Source organism: Notothenia rossii (assembly GCF_949606895.1).
Source record: "Notothenia rossii genome assembly, chromosome: 2".
Classification (NCBI taxonomy): Eukaryota; Metazoa; Chordata; class Actinopteri; order Perciformes; family Nototheniidae; genus Notothenia; species Notothenia rossii.
Window position 1 is genome coordinate 3,899,259 of NC_136904.1, and position 22,657 is coordinate 3,921,915.

General features: G+C 40.2%; 3 protein-coding genes across 7 annotated transcripts in view; 2 read left to right on the forward strand and 1 right to left on the reverse strand.

Annotated features, from left to right (window-relative positions):
* Positions 1 to 22,657, forward strand: part of LOC307028544 (uncharacterized protein) — a 143,189-nt gene that overhangs the window by 58,903 nt on the left and 61,629 nt on the right. The gene's annotated exons all lie outside the window — the stretch shown is intronic.
* Positions 1 to 22,657, forward strand: part of LOC307028542 (uncharacterized protein) — a 63,195-nt gene that overhangs the window by 6,357 nt on the left and 34,181 nt on the right. The window lies entirely within an intron of this gene.
* LOC307028545 (uncharacterized protein) overlaps positions 14,021 to 22,657 on the reverse strand; it is a 151,682-nt gene continuing 143,045 nt past the window's right edge. For all 4 annotated transcript variants that reach the window (XM_079663662.1, XM_079663659.1, XM_079663661.1 and 1 more), the window contains one exon: positions 14,021 to 15,364. In XM_079663662.1, the coding sequence (XP_079519788.1) occupies positions 14,552 to 15,364 (813 nt within the window). In that variant the 3' untranslated portion in view covers positions 14,021 to 14,551. The remainder of the gene's footprint in view (positions 15,365 to 22,657) is intronic.

Here is a 22,657-nt window from a genome sequence, read left to right on the forward strand (position 1 = left end):
GCATGTACTTCAAAAGTGTTTCTGTGGGCCGTCATACTTTGTTTTCAGCTCGTCAAACGACATTAGGTTGCCGTCCTCATATGAATCCAGTAGCCTTACAATACCCTTACTTAATCATGTTTGGAAGCCCATGTCATTTTTACCCGGGCTGAAGAGTTCATTGCCCCAAATAGGTGAGAAACAAGACAACATTGGGGAGTCGCCTATATATTTATGGGCTTCATGCCAGACAAACATTGTATTTTTCACAAAGGGACTCATTGTATTTTTCCTTAGATTTTTAGAAGGAGCAGAGTATAGAAAGATATCCAGCATCAAACCCTTTGAAGACAACAACTCAACTCGTAACCACGGCAAATCAACTCCTCTTTAACCTGTTAAGCCCCAAGGTCCCCGCCGGCGGGTACTTTTTTTTTTTTTTTCACGACTGTGTCTCAGGGGATCTTAATATTTAAGAGACTCTTAATGTGTTATACCAGATTAACGGGAATAATCTCAGCTAACTGACGATACAAACCATTTTTACCAAAACAAACAAGTCTCATAATAAGCATCTAAATGATCCCTGAGCGAAAAATGCTAACCTATTACTGCACCGATAATCACCGCTATTTTTTATGATCGCAAGGAGACGCAGAATCTAACGGTGCCAACCTCAACACTGAAAGATACAAACTCGCGACGTTATCAACAAAAACGTACATCAAAACAAGTGTCGCTCGGTAGCCCACAACGCTAACATGGCTTACCTTCGTCTTTGTCTGGTCTAAACTGGTCTTCAATGGTATTAAAACAATAAAGACGATGCTGTAGTTAATCCATAGGTTAATATCCAATGTGGCTGTGTCCCCTTTGAAATGTTCTCATAATCCATAAGCAATAAAACAGCTTTTCAGTTGCTTTATATCAGAGCAGGGATATGTCTCCCCTCTGCTGCAAGCTAGCATGCGCAGAGACGCCACCTTTTTGTTTTATCATGAGTGTGTGCGGGACGATTTCCCTTGGATTCTATTGGCTCTAACGGTCAGAAAGTGATGTCACATTTCAAAATCGAACAAGGGGGGCCAGAGATATGGAAAATCCACCCAAATTGCCCCAGAAGAGGTTTTTTTTGCTAAATCTGTCTAACCCATCATCCAAGGTTAGTTTTCACTATAAGTACAACATTTTTTGGGGGCGAACACTATAATTTACAGTTTTTTACCATGTTCAATCTGAATTTTCTTTAAAATAAAAAACATCTATATTGATTCTGACTTTTCTACATCCAACTCACAGGTTTATCATTACTTTGAGAAAAAAGATTATTAATTTAACCCTTTTAGAAGGGAAGATATGGTCATTTGTTCTGGGAATGTAATTTTCGAGCCTGAAACCTGAAAAACAGGCTTGGGGCCTAACTGGTTAAAACCAAAACATTGTAGCCCTCAATTGTGCCGCCCAGTAGTACCACTGAAAATGTGGTAGTTTTAACCCTCTCCTATCATAAGGTAAATACAACAGAGAGAGTCTAAAGGCTTGTTTGAGATGCGTTGCGGCTTGCCTCGAAAGTAGATGAGAATAGCCGATCGCAACCAGGGGAGGTCTCAAAAAGCTTGCCTGAAGTCGGACAGCTCCGACTCGGCTTCTTCTTCTTCTTCTTCTTCGCCGCCTTCTTATTCTCTCGTTTTTTTGGCGGATTGCAAACAACTTTAAGGTGCATACCGCCACCTCCAGAGTCGGCTTGACTCGGTTTGCATTTATAAAGAATGCACACGTGTTTAATAGTTAATGTCAGATATGTACTAAGTAAATACATTTGTTCCTGCTCAAGATTAGATTCAACTCTATTGTTATTGCACAGATTACAGTTACTAGATTACAAAATGCAGTTTAGCTTCCAACCAGGAGTGCAACAAGCAGTGAAGTGAAAAGTAATGTACACAATCTACAGAATAAAATATAGAATGAATTGAAAGATGAATAAACAGTGAGGGGTATGAATATACACAGCAGCCTGTGAGCAGTATGAACTGTGTGTATGAATATGCTAAGATATATAAAGTATGAAAACGGTAAGCAGTGCAAGTATAGTATAACATATATAGATATTAATTTCATGATGATAAACATTGTGGAACAATGATGAAAAATGTTAATGGAGGGGGCGTCGTAAAACTGACACCAAACAACAACAAACTTTTGCCGAGCCAATTGGAGAGTTTCATCAGCAGCACGGGGTAAAAACCACCAATGAGCGCTCAGCTCGAGATACCAGCGAGTCGTTTCCCATCAAGCATTTCGCTTCCGCAGCCCATGGAGAGGAACTGTGCCGACTCGCCGCGCCTCGCTCTCAAGGCTGCGGGCGGCTTTGGCCCGTGAGATTTCAACGTCTCATGTGAGCGAGCCTCCAGAGCAAGTCGGACAAAATTACTAACCATCATGCAACGCACTAGCAAGACGTTGATCGAAATTGTGCAGGTCTGCGCAGGTCTCGCTTGTCTCAAACAAGCCTTAAGTCTCGGCTTCCTGTTATTCCAAATACATTTAAAAAGTAGCTTTCTTATTTTTGAAAAAAACGGAGGAGGAGGTGCTAGTGGGATTGATTGAAAAATATATAAACATTTTGCCAATATACTCATCTTAATTATATTAATTATTTCCAGTAAGGACAACACAATGTTGTAGTTATAAATAACTTCACTATTTGATAAGAAAAACACACGAATGACATGGAAAACAAATCACTTTAATATCAATAATGTCAAACATTATATCATCATATAGGCCTATGCTTCCTTAGTATTACCATATATAAAATACTTTACTTTTAATAATTAATGTTTGGTATGTTTTCCATCTACTACTTCTGCCATTCACAAATCCAAAATCAAATCAAAAATTCTATTAATATTTAACAAATACATTCAATTTCAGAGCAGAAGAAACAGCCTTCAAGGGTCAAACTCTGCACATACATTGTGTGTGTGTGTGTGGACTTTAGGACGTTGTTGTGAGTGTGGACGGAGCAGCTACAGGTTAGTTTAGCCTGATTGATCCATTCAAAAAACAAGCATTTTAAAAGATTTTTCGCTTGACATCTTGTCTGCAGACTTGTCAAAGCATTAATTCATGTTTTTTACTAACCGGTATCAGTATGTAGTTACTTCAGCATCATTTTGAAACGTGTATTACAATTAAATCACTGTAAAATAGGTTAATTTTGTCGTAGTTGGTTTCCACCACTGTATTTACATGGAAATAAGCCCCGCCCCCTCTCCAGCGCGTCCTGTTTGAATGACAGGAGTAAACACAGCTGACAGCCGCGGTGAAATTCCAGCGGTTAGAGCGATGCGAATATTCGCATCGCGTCCGTTGTGAACGCAGCATAATGCAATTCAGAAACCACTGTTCTGACGCCTTTAAAACAACTTCGAGATTTTAACAGTATCAGGGGCACACAGGCCATGGTGGCCGTAGGACGTACAATTATTTGTGGGGCATAACGGCCAGACCGAGGGGCTACGACGGTCATGGCCGCCGTGAAAATCCTACACTGATCTATACAATCTACAGAATACAATATAGAATTAATTGAATGATGAATAAACAGTTAGGGGTATGAATACACTAGATATACACAGCAGCCTGTGAGCAGTATGAACAGCGTATGAATATGCTAAGATATATAAAGTATGAAAACGGTAAGCAGTGCAAGTATAGTAGGCTATAGTATAAAATATATATTAATTTCATGATGATAAACATTGTGGAACAATGATGAAAAATGTGAATGGAAGTGGCGACGTAAAACTGACACAAAACAACAACAAACTTTTGCTGAGCCAATTGGAGAGTTTCATCAGCAGCACTGGGTAAAAACCACCAATGAGCGCTCAGCTCGAGATACCAGCGAGTCGTTTCCCACCAAGCGTTTAGCTTCTGCAGCCCGTGGAGAGGATCTGCGCCGCCTCGCCTCGCTCTCAAGGCTGCGGGCGTCTTTGTCCCGCGAGATTTCAACGTCTCATGTAGGCGAGCCTCCAGAGCAACTCGAGTCCCCCACCTCTGTTATATACTGTTAGAATAGAAGAACTGTTGCTGTATTACTGTATAAAATATAATACAAATATAATAAACACAAACAGTTAGTAAAAGTAGTATTTTTTTTTTTTAACTGAAAGTTTGTATTAAGTGAGTTTTTATTGTGTTAATTGTATATATATATTTTTGTTTTTTTAGATTTTCTTTCTCTCTTTCTCTGTCCGTCTGTTTTAGAAACTGAAAGGAAGAGAGAGACGTCACTGCTGTCAGCAATGTGATGAAACCTTTACAAAACCTGGAAATTTAAAACGCCACCTGCTTATTCATACTGGAGAAAAACCGTACAGCTGTGAAGAGTGTTGCAAAACGTTCGCGAGATCAGTTGCTCTCATAATCCATCGACGTATTCACACAGGAGAGAAACCATACAGCTGTGAAGAGTGTGGGCAAACGTTCACTACATCTGGTCAACTCAAAAGACATACGCGTGGTCACACTGGAGAAAAACCATACAGCTGTGAAGTGTGTGGGCAAACATTCTCAACATCTTATTATCTTAAATCACATCACCGTATTCACACGGGAGAGAAACCGCACAGCTGTGAAGAGTGCTGCAAAACGTTCGCGACATCAGGTTCTCTCAAAACCCATCAACGTATTCACACGGGAGAGAAACCGCACAGATGTGAAGAGTGTTGCAAAACGTTCACAACATCAGGTTCTCTCAAAACCCATCAACGTATTCACACAGGAGAGAAACCGTACAACTGTGAAGAGTGTGGCAAAATGTTCAATCAATCAGGCTCTCTCAAAACACATCAATGTATTCACACTGGAGAAAATCCGTACAGCTGTGAAGAGTGTGGGTTATCGTTCACTCAATCGAGTCTTCTCAAAACCCATCAACGTATTCACACAGGAGCAAAACCGTACAGCTGTGAAGAGTGTGGGCTAATGTTCGCAACATTAGGTGCTCTCAAAACACATAAACTTGTTCACACTGGAGAGATACCGTACTGGTGTGAAGAGATGCTGTTTTCTCCCTAACCCAGTGGTTCTCAAACTTTTTCCATTAGGAGAAAAAAAAAAAAGTCGGGTCCCCCAACACAAATAGTCACGTAGTGGGCAAAGTTAACATTTTTTTAAATACATCACTATTAACGTGAGCATCACTTTGTTATAACAGTGATATTAAAACAATACTCCAGCAGCCTGTGTGCTCAACAAAATAAATACATAATATAATTTTGCAATCCCTTTGCCAGAACAATAAATTATAATTAGGTGTGTGTGTGTGTGGAAACTGATGGATCATTAGAGCTATGTGCAACTCAAGGCATATGCTCGAATGGGAGCTGCCTGGACGCTGCAATCATGTTGCGCGCACTATCCGTGCTGAGTGTGCTGCCTTTTTTTACAATGTCCCACTGTCTGGCTACCTGCATAAAGTCAAGTGTTCGGCGCAGTTGTTGGCAAAATGACGCTCCTCTGTTTTGTTTGAAACAGCTCCTTATATCCGTTGGTGCATCTAGCTAGCACCAGATGCTAACAACAACAATACACGTAAGGTTCTCTCCCGCGCCACACATACACATACCCTCCCGGCCCTCCCAATGGCCAGTTCGGGCCTGCCGGTGAGTGTGGAAGTATGGACTGCCGCAAGCAGGCGGCAGGGGTGGGGCTGTCACTATCAGCTTGTAGATGGTATTTTAAACTCGAAACTCTGAAAACTCTGAAACTACGGGGCAGCCGAGGACATAAAATACACATGCGTTAAAATAGTTAGTGGCGTTAATTTGTTTAGCGTTAACGCGTTATTAACGCGTAAACTTGACAGCCCTTGTTATAATACTTTGCCACTTTGTAATCTGTGCAAACAAATTTAAAGATAAAAAATGCTGATATTTGGCAAAAAAGTGGGTCTTGTCACATCATTGGTGGCTGCAATGAGCCTGTTTTGCACTGCACATTTCTTCAAAACAGGGTTTTAGGCTCAGTGGCGGCGCCAGAGATTTTGTTTTGAGGCTGCTGTGGGGTAGCTTGACGTTTCATAGAGGGTCCTCAAACATTTAGGGTTTCCCATTAATGTACCGGTCGCTACAGTGGAATTTTGTACTGCAACAATCCCCACGCACATACACAGTTTATCCGCGACTGTTAAAATGAAGGCTCAATAATCAACTCGCCGCATATAGGTGTAAGCAGGGGTAAAGTGCTATTTTTATAAGTGGGATGTGGGAGTTAAATATTGAAGTTAAATGCCTCAATCTGGTGCACTTTGAGAGCAAAATTAAGAGATCCATGGATACATCTCTCATGACCCATAAGAAACAGAACAGCAAGTAGATTTTATTTTTCTTTATCGATATTTTAAACTGTATTCTTGTTTTCCTGTCATAGTATTTCATAACTGTTTTTCATTTATTCTTTTATTTTTGTATACCTATAATGATAAACGTGTGCCTCGGAAATAATTGTTTACATTAATCGCGACCAAACCGTTTAGATTACTCACTGAGATTAGTTATCACTCCTGTTGTTAGATTAGTTATCTCAGTGGGTCTCATACACTGAGAGTCCTTTACCTCACTAAGCTGAGGTTATCTAAGCCTCTCAGTCTGACAGGCGAGAGTTCTTCCTCCACCTTGTTGTTGAAAAAGCTCCTTATATCCATTAGCTTAGCTAGCTAGCATCAGATGCTAACAACAACAATCTCCGGTACCGGTGCACACTCTCTCTCTCTCTCACGTACACGCACCAAAAATGGCTCGTTCCCCACACACACACACAAAGCCGAGCTTGAATAAATCACAGAGACCCAGACTTTCTTCTACTTTACTGTAGCATATTATCTTTGAATCAATACATTTTCAAATGATGAATTTCTCACATAAAAATACATACATTTCTTGGGGGTGCTATGGCTATCCTAGGGAGACCTGTAGCACCCCCTAGTGCCCCCCTGACGCCGCCTATCGACCTTCCATCCTCAAAATGTACATTACACACCTGTGTCCTACAACGCACTCATAGGTTTCCCTATGCTCCCCTGTTTGGTTAATAAAATGTTGTGACTTAAACTTTGATTGGGATGTTTTGATAGTTCCTGTTGAGTTGGCAGTCTGTTCTGGTCTAAAAAAAAGAACCAATGATGAATGTATCTAGAAAATATTCCTGATGTTTCAGTTTGATTCCGTTCTCTTGTGGTTAAATTATAAGAATGTACCAAAAATAAAAAAGGCCTTAGAAACAGACTCACATCTCTTCATATTTTTTGTGTTATTCAGGACATTATAAACATGTCATTCCCTTGTTTTAGGGCCGCTGACTGCTGGATGAAATGTATCACTCAAACTTTAATTTTTATGAAAAATATACTTTTTAACTCAGTGTGTTTGACCTGGTTTGTTCCCAGTGAAGCTCACATTAGCCGCGTTCACACCGGAGTACTTTTCCCCTTTAGTTCCGTTAGTACCCCTTATGTTGCGCTCACACCAAAAAGAGTACTTAGTGCCGGGAACTTTTACCCCCATTTTTAGTACCTGCTAGAGAGGTGGTACTATCCTGGGGGAAAAAAGTGCCACATTTCTGATTGGCTGGGTGAATTGCAAACCATAAAAGATTTGCGTAATCTTCCCTCAGTGAAAAGTACTCCGGTGTGAACGCGATTGGTACTTAGTGCCTTGGGGTAATAAGTGCCGGGGCACTAAGTGCACTGTAAAGTACGCGGTGTGAACGCGGCTTATGAGATAACTGTTTACCTGTTAAGCCCCAAGCCTGTTTTTCAGGTCTCAGGCTCGAAAATGACATTCCCAGAACAAATGACTATCTTCACTTCTAAAAGGGGTGAATTAATAATCTTTTTTCTCAAAGCAATGATAAATCTGTGAGTTGGATTTAGAAAAGTATGAATCAATATAGATGTTTTTATTTTGAAGTAAATTCAGATTGAACCTAGTAAAAATGATTAAATTATAGTTTCCATCCAAAAAAAAACCATTACTTATAGTGAAAACCAGCCTTGAATGATGGGATAGTAGACTAAAAGCTTTTATAACATAAGTACCCTGTATCAAGATTGATGCAAAACAAGTTAAATTTGACTTTTTAGAGAGGTTTAGAAAAAAAGAACCACCTCTGGGATCATTTGGGTGTATTTGCCATTTCTCTGGAACCCATCGGTCGATTTTGGTGACAACACTTTTGAGCCGTTAGAGCCAATAGAATCGAGGGGGAAGTTCCTAAATCCACCTACACCTTACCATTGAGGAGTGAGAGTTATGCGCACGCAGCTTGCCCAAGCAGAAAGCTATGTTACGCTCTGAAAACTAGGCTTTTTGCCATAAATATGATGATGGATTATCAGTAATCATTTCAAAGTGACACAGAGACATTGGATTAACCTTCAGCAGTGTTTTTTTTGCGTTTGAATGCAATTGAACACAACTTTTGATCAGAAAACAGCAAAGTTAAGACTTATTTGCCAATTTGGCCCAGAAAAGCTAAGTTGTTTAGTTTCGCGTTCGCTGCCGCGAGTTTTGGTCGCTCAGTGATGGTACTTATATCATCTATCGTGAGTTAGCACTATTTCGCTTAGTGCTAATTCAGAGGCTCGTCATTAGACTTGTGTTTTGTTTCGGTAAAATGGTTCATATCGTCAGTTAGCAGAGTTTCTCCCGGTAAGTGGGTATTACACATTTAATAGGTTGTTAAATGTGAAGAAGCCCTGAGAAACAGTTTCGTGAAAAACAAGCCCTATGGCCCCCGCGGGCGGGGGATATGGGGCTTAACAGGTTAAACTCAATGCCCCTGCCCCCGGGGGCAAAACACAACAATGTTCACGAAACTGTGTCTCAGGGCTTCTGTGTCATGAATTAATCGAGGAGATCTGCCCTCAACTACTGCGTGGATCAGACATAAACGCTGCGCTCTCCCCAACCTTGCAGGTGCTGATTCAACACAGTCTCACTCCCTGATAGTCCAATAGCGACGCTTGGTCAGGGTCCCGTGGCGTCCAGTTGTGACGCGCCGAGTCTCCTTCAGCTTCATAAACGGACACAAAGAGCTTTCAACTGATTGCAATGTTTCCCATCGGCGGCGGTATTTGACGCTCAGGGAGGCACCGCATCGGTCCATGTCGGCGGCAGTTAAAGGCAATGTGAGCGTCCATTCCCATTGGATAACTGAGGATTTTACACCCGGAAGTAAGTATTCTCCTTACTGTTGATTGATTTTACAGTGATATCTGCACTACTCATCAACTCAAACACCAGATTATCCTTGTTAATTACACAACATTGATTGGTTTAAATTGTGTACAATGCATTTGTATTTTTCCCCTTCGATTCGGAGAAACAAATATTTTTTCAGAGTTTAGGATGGCTGAAGACACTACACTACCCAGAATCCTCAGCTATCGTTCCGCCTTTCTCGACAAACCCCGTGATTAGTCTTCAAGCTCTATGATTGGTTGACCTCCAACTGCATTCCATATGAAAAAAAATGTTTCGTAAAAGATAAAATCATACTTTATTCTGCAGTGCTTGCTTTACTCTTTGAAATTCATCACATTAATGCATTGTAATAAATGGTTTGGCTGCATTAAATATTACACATCTGACGTAGTTCTTTATTTATCTAATGAGATCGGGCCTCAGAATAGACCGGGAAATATTCTTTTACCGTTCTGTTGTAATTTCACAATAAAGTTAGTAGTTATTTGTTTTGATATTATTGTTTTTTATTAACTACTAGACCGCTGGGTCATGTTAAGACCATCTTTTTTTGTGTTGCTGTGGGTTTTTTTCATCGCTTTTGTGTTAGATATATTTTATTATTGTTTTGATATTTGTGTCGTAAACTAAACCAGAAACATCGTCAACTTGACAGCTTTTTAACCCAAACCACCTACTGGTTAAACACGTTATTACACGTTTAGAGTAATTGCAATGCAGGAAGATTGTGTTGCTTTTTAATGATTGTTTTAAAATGCCTTTTTCTTAATGTCTTTCATTTTTGTAAAGCACTTTTGAATGTTATATTTGATGAAAACATTTAAATATTAAGAGTACATACAAAATAGTGGGAAAGTAGAAGGTGAATGATATAAATATAGAATAGAAAATCTCAAGAAAATACTGTAAATAATATCTACAATAAAACAGTTTAGTGCCTGATAGGAGGATGTGCAAAACAGACAAACTAATAAAGCTTTATTTAAACATTAAAGAATACTTTAGGTTAAGGTCTTCTTTTAAATAAGAAAAAAGTTTTGGGGGTATCTACAGATAATTATTAAGCCTGACAAAAAGTACTTAAAGTCTAATATATCGCATGGTTTGTTTTGGAACTTGACAATCAACTTTCCTGCAATGTTAACTATGTTGAAGCACTTATTTTAACCGATATACATATTTATTATACTCTTATAAGATGTATGTAGATAGAATAAGAAATGTGCGGAATACAACAGTTTAATGGTGGAAGTATACACACATATTGATGATTGTAATGCACTGTTGAGGAACCTGTGACCCAAGTTTTTTTATTCGTTGTGTATATGATGTGTCAATAAACCTTAGGAAATCTTGAAAGGGATGTGCAAAATAGCCATTATATACAGTCTTTAATGAACGATTAGAGAATAACGAGTAATGAATATGCTATAGGGATCTGCAGATACATATTTAGTCTTCTCAAGCACCCACTACCAAATATCTCGCCTGATTGTTGGCACTTGACAATCACCTTCCCTGAATGTTACTCAGGTGTAACTAAAGTCTGATTTAAGGGTTGTTTATATTTCACATCATTAATCCCAATCTGTAAAGTAACTAAAATAAATGTAGTGGAGTAAAAGTACCAGGTTAACCTTGAAGATCCCATGTCATGGTCATTTCTACTGATCATAATTCCATTGTTGGGATATACTCAAATAGATTTATTCTGTGCAATTTTCCAAACTCACATTGGTTTCTCATACAGCATCTCTGTAAAGTATGTGTATTCACCGGTATTCACTCTCTGTCCTAAATGCCCCCCCCCCCCCCAGCTCAGTGTGCTCTGATTGGTCGCGAAGCGGAGAGGCTCGTTCTGCTCGCAGCTGTGTGAGCTGCTGCAGGAGCAGACAGGCTTTCCGTGTCTAGTTAGGTGCTTTTTAAGTCCTGTGGGGGGTCACAAATTCGATAATATATTGATTTCGAACCAGGTCATTGCGCTGCAGCATCAATTATCTTTGAATGTGTAATACATAAGAATCAGTTGATTGTTACTATTAATGATCTGGACATGCAGAAGAGGCTAATATGATCACAAAACATTGATTTTCCATGTCTATCTCCTTTCCATAACCTGCACCATCTCTTCCATCTTCTTGAGTCTCTCTGTCTTCTTCCTGTTCATTACTCTCTCTGTCCTCTACTCTTTCTCTTTGTTCAACCTCTCGCCCCTTGTTCACTTTTTGCTCCTCCTCACTTGTCGCTCCTGCCAGTGAATTAAAAACAATTCAGCAATTCAGTTCACTTGTTTGTTTGCATTATTTTTTTTTATTTAAATCTGTTTTGTTTGATCCTCAAAAGAGAACAAAGATGTAAGCAAATTGTGTTTTATTATGACATAACTGCAATAGATGTATGTTTTAAAATTATGCCTATATTGTAAATGAAGACTAAGTTATGGATAGATAGATGGGGTTATTGAGCCTACATTATTTTTGTGTGACTGTACCTGCGGTTCCTCCCTGATTTCTCTCTCTCTCTCTTTCTCTGCCTGTCCTGTCTCTTCCGTACCAAAGCTGAGCTTCGACTGACATAGTCTTTTCATTATATCTGAGTCAGTGTAAATATAAAATGATACAATGTTATATCTTCAATGTTTTACTCAGATTGAAATGAAAGAAAAGCATTACAACGTTTGTTAAAAGGTAATCCTTCTGACATTGGATGAATGTAATTCACTTTAGCTCTCTAGCTAGTTTATTCACGCAATTTAAACCAAAGTATAGCCTATAGCTGCAATATAAGTTAGTGTGCATGTTGTCGGACGTCCACTGACTAACGTAGAGCGTTCACACAGGATCTGCTGGTCATATGAAGTCCTGTGAGGAACAGAAACACAAGCAGCCCTGGACTCAGATTTCTAGATACCTCATCACTCCTCCGCTGCTCCGATACAAGTCCGGGCTTCGGTGCCGATGGTTCGTTGATACATGTCGTCTTCTTCTGTTTGTTTTAATCGAGGCTACGTAGTTATGCAGCGCCCCCATCGTCAGTAAATGGAAGTACTACAAAGAATCCCTTTTAGTGCAATTATTTCACAAGTTTTGTAATATACATAGCTCGGAAACAATTACCGACCTCGGTGACCTCAATGGTGGATACAGCCCTGCACACAAACACTCACAGCCGAAGTAAAAACAATAAGTGTGGCTTGTTATTGAATAAGAAAAAGGTCTATAACACTGTGAGAATGGGTCTGCGATCCCAACGTAGTAGCCTGAAAAACGTTTACCCATTGAAACAGTCGTGGTAGATACCTTGTTTGTTTTAAACGTCATAAATACATAAACAACAATGAATACTTACAGGTTGTGTACCCAAATCTCCCGCCGATCCAAACAAAGTAGGAACTGCATCGTTCTTCAGTGCCCTACGCTGTAGCCTACATATCCGGCATGAATCGCTGAAAGGTTTGGGAAGCTTTGTTTCGTGAAAGGCTGGCAGAGGGTGCGGCAATAGCTCTGGTCGTGGCTACTGGGTATCCCTACGAAGCGATACCCAGGAAGAAAACGAGAAATCTCCAACGAGGCGTTTCGGGGAGGTATTTTCTGTGTTAGAATTGTACTCGCTACAGGGTGTACGTTGAGGGTTTTTGACTCTGCATACCATTTACATGCATAAAAACCTTCATAACACACAAGGGGATGGGTAATAACCGGAAAAGCATGACATGGAACCTTTAAAGAAAGCCCTCAGGATTATAAAAGACCCCCATCACCCCAGCCACAAGCTGTTCTGTCTGCTGCCGTCTGGCAGGCGGTACCGCATCGTCCAGACTAAAACCACCAGACTCAGGGACAGTTTTGTCCCACAGGCCATAAGACTATTAAACACCTGAACTTTGAAACAACATCCATAACATTCATCTGACTGCTACTTAGAAATTATTTATCTAATATATCATATATTCCAATTACTAATTACACTTTTTATTATTATATTTACTTGCACTATTGTTTTGTTGTGTTGCACTGTTGGAAATGGCAAATACACCCAAATGACCCCAGAGGTGGTTCTTTTGTTCTAAACCTCTCTAAAAAGGTCAAATTTTAATTGTTTTGCATCAATCTTTATACAGAGTACTTATACGTTATAAAAGCTTTTAGTCTACTATCTCATCATTCAAGGGTGGTTTTCACTATAAGTAATGGGTTTTTTTTGGACGGAAACTATAATTTAATCTTTTTTACTATGTTCAATCTTTAAAATAAAAACATATATATTGATTCATACTTTTCTACATCCAACTCACAGGTTTATCATTGCTTTGATAAAAAACATTATTAATTTAACCCTTTTAGAAGTGAAGATATAGTCATTTGTTCTGGGAATGTCATTTTTTAGCCTGAGACCTGAAAAACAGGCTTGGGGCTTAACAGTTACCTCATTGTGAGCTGGAGTCCTTCACTGGGAACAAATCAGGTCAAACACACTGAGTTAAAAAGTATATTTTTCATTAAAATTAAAGTTTGAGTGATACATTTCATCCAGCAGTCAGCGGCCCTAAAACAAGGGAATGACATGTTTATAATGTGCTGAATAACACAAAAAATATGCAGGGATGTGAGTGTTTCTAAGGCCTTTTTTATTTTAGTAAATTCTGTTAATTTAAACAAGAGAACAGAATCAAACTGAAAACATCAGGAATATTTTCTAGATACATTCATCATTGGTTCTTTTTTTTTAGACCAGAACCGACTGCCAACTCAACAGGAACAACCCAATCAAAGTTTAAGTCACAACATTTTATTAACAAAACAGGGGAGCATAGGGAAACCTATGAGGGCGTTGTAGGACACAGGTGTGTAATGTACATTTTGAGGATGGAAGGTCGATAGGCGGCGTCAGGGGTGGCGCTAGGGGGTGCTACAGGTCTCCCTAGGATAGCCATAGGACCCCCAAGAAATGTATGTATTTTTATGTGAGAAATTCATAATTTGAAAATGTATTGATTCAAAGATAATATGCTACAGTAAAGTAGAAGAAAATCTGGGTCTCTGTGATTTATTCAAGCCCGGCTTTGTGTGTGTGTGGGAACGAGCCATTTTTGGTGCGTGTACGTGAGAGAGTGTGCACCAGTACCCGAGATTGTTGTTGTTAGCATCTGATGCTAGCTAGCTACGCTAACGGATAAAAGGAGCTTTTTCAAAAACAAGGTGGAAAAACTCTAGCCTGTCAGACTGCGAGGCTCAGATAACCTTTTTTTTTTTCTTCTCCAAAGGGGTCCTAACGGAAAAAGTTTGAGAACCACTGGGTTAGGGAGAAAACAGCAACTCTTCACACCAGTACGGTATCTCTCCAGTGTGAACACGTTGATGTATTTTGAGAGCACCTGATTGATGGAACGTTTTCCCACACTCTTCACAGCTGTACGGTTTTTCTCCTGTGTGAATACGTTGATGTATTTTGAGAGACCCTGATTGAGTGAACGTTTTCCCACACTGTTCACAGTTGTACGGTTTCTCTCCTGTGTGAATACGTTGATGGGTTTTGAGAGAACCTGATTGAGTGAACGATAGCCCACACTCTTCACAGCTGTATGGGTTTTCTCCAGTGTGAATACGTTTATGTGATATGAAAGGACCTGATGTAGAGAACCTTTGCCCACACTCTTCACAGCTGTACGGTTTCTCTCCTGTGTGAATACGTTGATGGATTATGAGAGAACCTGATGTCGCAAACGTTTTGCAACACTCTTCACAGCTGTGCGGTTTCTCTCCCGTGTGAATACGGCGATGTGATTTAAGATAATACGATGTTGAGAATGTTTGCCCACACATTTCACAGCTGTATGGTTTTTCTCCAGTGTGACCAAGCTGATGTGTTTTGAGTTGACCAGATGTAGTGAACGTTTGCCCACACTCTTCACAGCTGTATGGTTTCTCTCCTGTGTGAATACGTTGATGGGTTATGAGAGAACCTGATCTCGTGAATGTTTTGCAACACTCTTCACAGCTGTGTGGTTTTTTTCCAGTATGAATAAGCAGGTGGCGTTTTAAATTTCCAGATGTTGTAAAGGATTCATCACATTGCTGACAGCTGTGTCGTCTCTCTCTTCCTTTTGGTTTCTAAAACAGACGGACAGAGAAAGAGTAAATCTAAAAAACATTGATACGTATTAGGGATGTGCATCTCCATCACTGAGGCCGATGCGATGCGCATCTCGATACGTTACCACGATACGATACATTAACGATACCTTTGAAACACCAAGCGATGCGATACGATACGATTCACCCCTGTTGCGATACAGTTCGATACGATTTGATTCAACATTATGCGATTCGGGGCGATACGATGCGATTCAACACGATGCAAAAATAATGATACTTCAATATGGTACGACAGAGGATTTTTGTTTTATTCCTGATATGCAGCAAATCATACATTAACAAAAAAGTGCTTTACATATTTGGTACTGCACATCCCATCATGCCGTTTATTTTTTTACCTTTAAAAGCTCTCCAGAGTACAATTGTATAACACCTCACAGTTAAACAATGTAAGGATGCATTGCTCATGATTAACAATGTGCAAATAACAGCTACCATAGAGCAATGCCCATACAGCTGCCAGCCTGATGTGCTTAACACTCAGAGGCTAACTCACCAGTGAGCAGAAGGCATTGGTTTCTATCTGAACAATAAAGAAAACAAATAACCTTTCACAAACAGGTATTTCATAACTGCTTACAGTAAGGAAGACATTTAAATTATTATTGGCCGTCACAGGCTGCTGTAAGCTAAACACCTCTCTCTGAAAGAACACCTCACTGAGTGATTTAACTCATATGTCTCACTTTCAGGTTTCTCTTTTCAGCCGCAGACCCCATGTCGCCTCTTTATGTGCGTCGCTAAGTTCCTCGTACTACTTGTGTAATTTAAAGCGGCTCGGCATCGTTAACAATTTGCGAGTGATTTTTCAAGTTGACCGTCTGTAGTAATAGTGCCGCGCACATATACCATCAGGACGTTACTGATGGGGTGCGGCTGCGGAGTGATACTGTGTGTATGCAAGTCCGCATCTAGGACGGATCTATGTATCATGGCTGTAGACCTGTTAAGTAATAAAGATACCTCATACAAAGGTCTACGGATACCTTATTACTCTCCATGACCTGCGGTCAACTATATAGCATAAATGACTATTACACCGTCTTTCTTGAACAATCCGAAGTGTTGCCAAACGTTTGATTTGTAGGTATTTTTCGCTGCGCTGTGTTTCTCTTTCTCCTCAACTTCCGTGTGTGTTGATAACTGAGACTCTCGTTCTCCGTAGTGGCGAAGCAAATATCAAAGATCGTCTCTGCTGAACGTTGACAAGATAAGGGGATTTTATATGAATGAATCGGTTTTTTACCGATGCAAAGACGCTACGCAATCGATGCATCGCGAGTTCAACCCAAACTGTAGCCGATGTGCACTCTTTCAACCGGTGCACTCGCATCTTGAACGTTTATGCCGGTGCACCGATGCGAATCGGTGAATCTTAACATCTCTAATACGTATACAGTTAACACAATAAAAATTCACTTAATACAAACTTTCAGTTAAAAAAAAAACTACTTTTATTAACTTATGTTTATTATATTTGATACATCAACATTCTAACAGTATATAACAGAGGTAGGGGACTCGAGTCACATTTTTTTACTTGAGACTTGCTTGACTAACATTGATAAAAGACTCGACTTGACTTTGACTTGGTATTCATGACTTCAGACTTGACACGGATGACTCGAAAGGATTACATATTTGCATTTGTATTGTACGAAGCCCCTAAAAGGGCAATGAATAAATGAGAGAGAAAGAATCTTGGAGTGGAGCGCACAGGAGACAACCGTTTCATTGCAGACTGTTATGTGTATGTGGGGAAATGGCAGTGCATACATTATTTGAAGTATATTTCGAACTCAGACTTCATTTAAGGGACATTTCGGCCAGGGATGTAGAGCTATTTGTTTAATCTGTTAAGCCCTGAGTCTGTTTTTCAGGCCTCAAGTTCGAAAATGACAAGCCCAGAACAAATGACTATATCTTCAGTTCTAAAAAGGGGTACATTAATAATCTTTTTTCTCAAAGCAATGATACACCTGTGAGTTGGATGTAGAAGTGTCAGAATCGATATAGATTTTATTTTAAAGTAAATTCTGATTTAACATAGTAAAAAAAATGTTAATTATAGTTTCCGTCAAAATAAATACATTGCTTATAGTGAAAACCACCCTTGAATGATGGGGTAGTAGACTAAAAGCGTTAGCAATCCAAACTATAAAATATAATAAGTACCCTGTATCAAGATTGATGCAAAACAAAAACACCTCTGGGTGTATTTGCCGTATCTCTGGAGCCCTTCTGTCAATTTTGGTGATTGAAACCTCTTTTTAACCGTTAGAGCCAATAGCATTGAGGGGAAGTTCCTACAATCCACCTAAACATTACCATTGAGAATTGAGAGAGTGATGCTCACGCAGTGTGCCCAAACCAAAAACTACATTACGTTAATAACTACAGATGCATTGGAAATTAATCAAGCCTTTGTTTTGTTCTATAAGAGGCTTTATCAATTGAATTCGGTAAGTCAAAACACTTTCCTAGATGTGCTGCCTTTTCCCAATATTTCCGTAGAAACAAAACTCGCAATGAATAGGGAACTGAACTTTGAAGATATTTCCAATGCCATTCTCAACATGAAAGGTGGTAAGGCCTCAGGACCTGACGGGATCCCAATTTACATTTATACATTTTTCAATGCAAAATTGATAGCCCCATTGTTAAACATGTATGCATGGAATCATTCGAGCAGCGCAGCCTCCCCCCTTCGCTACAAAGTGCCTTAATAACTCTTATTTTAAAGCCAGGTAAATCATCATCCGAATGTGGCTCTCATACCTCATTCACACCAACGCAACTCCGCTTCAAGCTCCGCGCTAGAGCTTTTCAGGTTCAGAACCGGTTCTTCAGTTTATCTCTGGCTCTTTTCACACCGCCCAGAGTCCGACTGGTGCTGCGTCATTGCGCCATCATTTGCGTCATGACTCAACCGTTTGCGTGCCAGCTTCATAAAGCCAAACCGCGCGGAAATCCCTCACAGCTGACACCAACAACAACAACAATGGCCGATTGTGTTGAAGCGCTACTCGTTTTGGTTTTGATCTGTCGAAACGAAATGGAAGAAATGGGACGACTTTACTACCAACTTTACGTTCGTTACATGCTGCATCGTTGTGTACAAACTGGATAAAACGCAGGCTTTTTGTTGTTGTTCAGGAGTTGATCCCGCCCCTGCCCCCGCCTTGACGTAAGCGTGACGTATGCAGTGCTTTTGCTCTGGCTGGAAAAAATGTTGGTGCTTAAAATGAACCAGATTCCGGAGCTAAGAGGCTGCTCTGCTGCGGTGTGAACAGGAAAACCCGGTGCTTATCAAGCTCCAGCGCCGAACCGGCCCTGAAACACCGTTGGTGTGAATGAGGTATAACAGACCAATTCAAATTTTTAACTCTGACAAAAAGATCATTGCTAAAGCCTTGGCTATGGGACTGGAGAGGTTCCTGCCACAGATGATACACGCAGATCAAAACAGCTTTCTTAAAAATCAAGCGCTTTGGTCTTGATGACTACTTTCTTAAATGGATTAAAATTATATTTTTTGATTTGTCCGCAGTAGTATTAACCAATAATTGTATTTCACAACCATTTATACTCTTCCGTGGCAAGAGACAAGGCTCTCATATTTCGCCTCTACTTTTTGTAATAGCTATTGTATGGAGCTTTTGGCAATAGCCACACAATCACACGCTCATTAAAAGTGCCAAAACGCCACAATGAGACAAAACACAAAGTCAGAACTGAGGTCACAAAAAAATAAGCAGTCTCAGAGCCCAATATGATCAGTCCATCAGGATCAAAATTAAAACTAAATATCGGTCCAGGGCAGGCTAACCAATTAGCACCTGCATGTGGGTATGAGAATGGCCCTGACACAATCTCAGCCCAGATTTACAAACTCCTGGCAGGACAAGCTCGAGCTTAATTCTCACGCTAAATTTAAAAAAAAGTGAGTGAGGGACTGCAATATAAGAGGGAAAGAAAGAGAAACTTTAAAGTGCAACTTGCAGGTTAGACACACCAGTGAATACATTTGTAGGAAAATTATGAATACACTAGATTTAAGAAAAAATATACCGAAATATACACTACAGTGACATCTGGCGTCGTTTCTGTAAGACATTTTTACTTCCGCATAGGAAAAGTCTCCCCACGTGACCTCCCACATGTGGCGTAACATGGGGGAGAGCGGCCGGTCTAATTATAATGGGGGGGTAAAACATATCAAATCCTGCATTAACTTTTTTTAATTGTAATTTTCAGGCAAGGTTAAGCACAAATGTAGTAAAAAAACCTGCAAGTTGCTCTTTAAAACTGTCCAATTGTTATGATGTGTTAAGACTGATACTGTTCTATAATCGTCTGAAACTGTTAAGTCATGATGTGAAACGGTTAACAAAGAAAAAGGGAAACTGAAGCTGCTGCTACACTTTATTTTATTTATCTAAAATTAAGCACTTCTAAGATGCGCATATTTTTAAAAGCTATTCGATTTATTTTCTCTATTTTATTTTTAAATGCAGCCCGAGAGGAACATTACACATATCCACCGTATTTACTGTATATCTGTATAGTTCAATGTTAATTGACAATAAATATTTTTTTTTTTTTTCAGCCAATCAAATCCCGCCAGTGCAAGCGCTAGCCAATCAAACCGCGTGCAAGCTGGGGGAGCCAGACCGCAGTTCATTTCCTCATATTCCAAACAAGATATTATTTAGATTTTTTGATGATCAAAAAATATTGAAGCTTGGTGATTTTTTGCGAGCAACGCGACCAACAACCAATCACATGAATCTCCCCGCCCCCAACATACAAAGCAATAGCAATGTTAAAACGAAGTAAGCTGGATATAAACTCTCCAAACACGCGAAAAACCTACCAGTTTCACCAACTGTCTCTGCCACCTCCCTCCATGCCTGGTTCCTCCGGTTTGTATCCCGGTAAATAGTTCTGGTCATAAAGAACCGGGTGATTTGCTACCGTAATATCTCGTTTGGAATATGAGGAAATGAACTGTGGTCTGGCTCTCCCAGCTTGCACGCGGTTTGATTGGCTGCGCTTGCACTGGCGGGATTTGCATAAACAGGATTTGATTGGCTGATGCCAAGCATCGAGCCTCAAAAGTTGAACATTGTTCAACTTTTGATGCCGATAGATGCTCGCCATGCTCCCCACAATGCAGTTCGGCGAAGATTAAAAATCTTCTACGTTACCCCATTCAAGTGAATGGGCGAAGCGTTGAAAGCATTTTTCGATGCCTGTAGTGTAGACGGGCCGTTAGACTCTGTTATATTTACCTTACGATAGGGGAGGGTTACAACAACCACATTTTCAGTGGTACTACTGGGCGGCACAATTGAGGGCTACAATGTTTTGGTTTTCCAGAGGAGTTGATTTGCCGTGGTTACGAGTTGAGTTGTTGTCTTCAAAGGGTTTGATGCTGGATATCTTTCTATACTCTGCTCCTTCTAAAAATCTAAGGAAAAAAACAATGAATCCCTTTGTGAAAAATAAAATGTTTGTCTGGCATGAAGCCCATAAATACAGTTGCAAGAAAAAGTATGTGAACCCTTTGGAACTTCCTGGATTTCTGCATAAATTGGTCATAAAATGTGTTCTGATCTTCATCTAAGTCACAACAATAGACAAACACAGTCTGCTTAAGCTAAAACCACACAAACAATTATATGTTTTTATGTTTTTATTGAACACACCATGTAAACATTCACAGTGCAGGGTGGAAAAAGTATGTGAACCCTTGGATTGAATAACTGGTTGACCCTCCTTTGGCAGCAATAACCTCAAACAAACGTTTCCTAGTTGCATATCAGACCTGCACAACGGTCAGGAGGACTTTTGGACCATTCCTCTTTACTAAACTGTTGCAGTGCAGCAATATTCTTGGGATGTCTGGTGTGAATCGGTCTCTTGAGGTCATGCCACAGCATCTCAATTGGGTTGAGGTCAGGTCTCTGACTGGGCCACTCCAGAAGGCCTATTTTCTTCTGTTGAAGCCATTCTGTTGTTGATTGACTTCTGTGCTTTGGGTCGTTGTCCTGTTGAGCTTCAATTGGTGGACAGATGGCCTTAAGTTCTCCAGCTAAATGTCTTGATCAACTTGAGAATTCATTTTTCCGTGGATGATGGCAATCTGTCCAGGCCCTGAGGCAGCAAAGCAGCCCAAAACCATGATGCTCCCTCCACCATACTTCACAGTTGGGATGAGGTTTTGATGTTGGTGTGCTGTGCCTTTTTTTCTCCACACATAGTGTTGTGTGTTCCTTCCAAACAACTCAACTTTGGTTTCATCTGTCCACAGAATATTTTGGAACATCCAGGTGCTCTTTTGCAAACTTCAAACGTGCAGCAATGTTTTTTCTGGACAGCAGTGGCTTCCTCCGTGGTGTCCTCCCATGAACTCCATTCTTGTTCAGTGTTTTACGTATCGTAGATTCGTCAACAGAGATGTTAGCATGTGCCAGAGATTTCTTTAAAGGTCACATGTTATGGCCATTTCCACTGATCATAATTCCATTGTTGAGGTATACTAAAATAGAAAAATACTGTGCGATTTTCCAAACTCACATTGGTTTCGCATACAGCATCTCTGTAAAGTATGTGTATTCACTTTCTCCACTAAACGGCTCGCTGCAGCTCCTCCCCTCCTCCGTGATTTCCTTGTTTAGCGATACACAGCCAAACTCAACCTGAACACACACAAAGTCACAGCCGAAATAAAAACAATAAGTGTGGCTTGATATTGAGTAAGAAAAAGGTTTATAGGTTGATAAACGCTGTGAGAATGGGTCTGCAGAGAGAATTTCGCGCGATCCCAACTGTCTGTTATCAGCCTGCAGCCAGGGAGCAGAAATCAGTAGGGCTGCATGCACTGAGTGTGTGTGTGTGGATTGGTCAATTTGGACCAATCAGCTTAACGTAACGGCTCCACGGATTGTCCCATTTAGTTCCGGGTACGTGCTTTCGTAAGCACGTACCCGGAAGAATCAAATGGATGATGACGTTTCACCAACGAGGCGTTTTGGGGAGGTATTTTCTGTTTTAGAGTTTTACTCGCTACAGGGTGTACTTTGAGGGTTTTGACTCTGCACACCGTTTACATGCAGAAAAACCTTGATAACACACAAGAGGACGGGTAATAACCGGAAAAGCATGACATGTGACCTTTAAGTCTCTGGCTGACACTCTAGGATTCTTCTTCACCTCATTGAGCATTCTGCGCTGTGCTCTCGA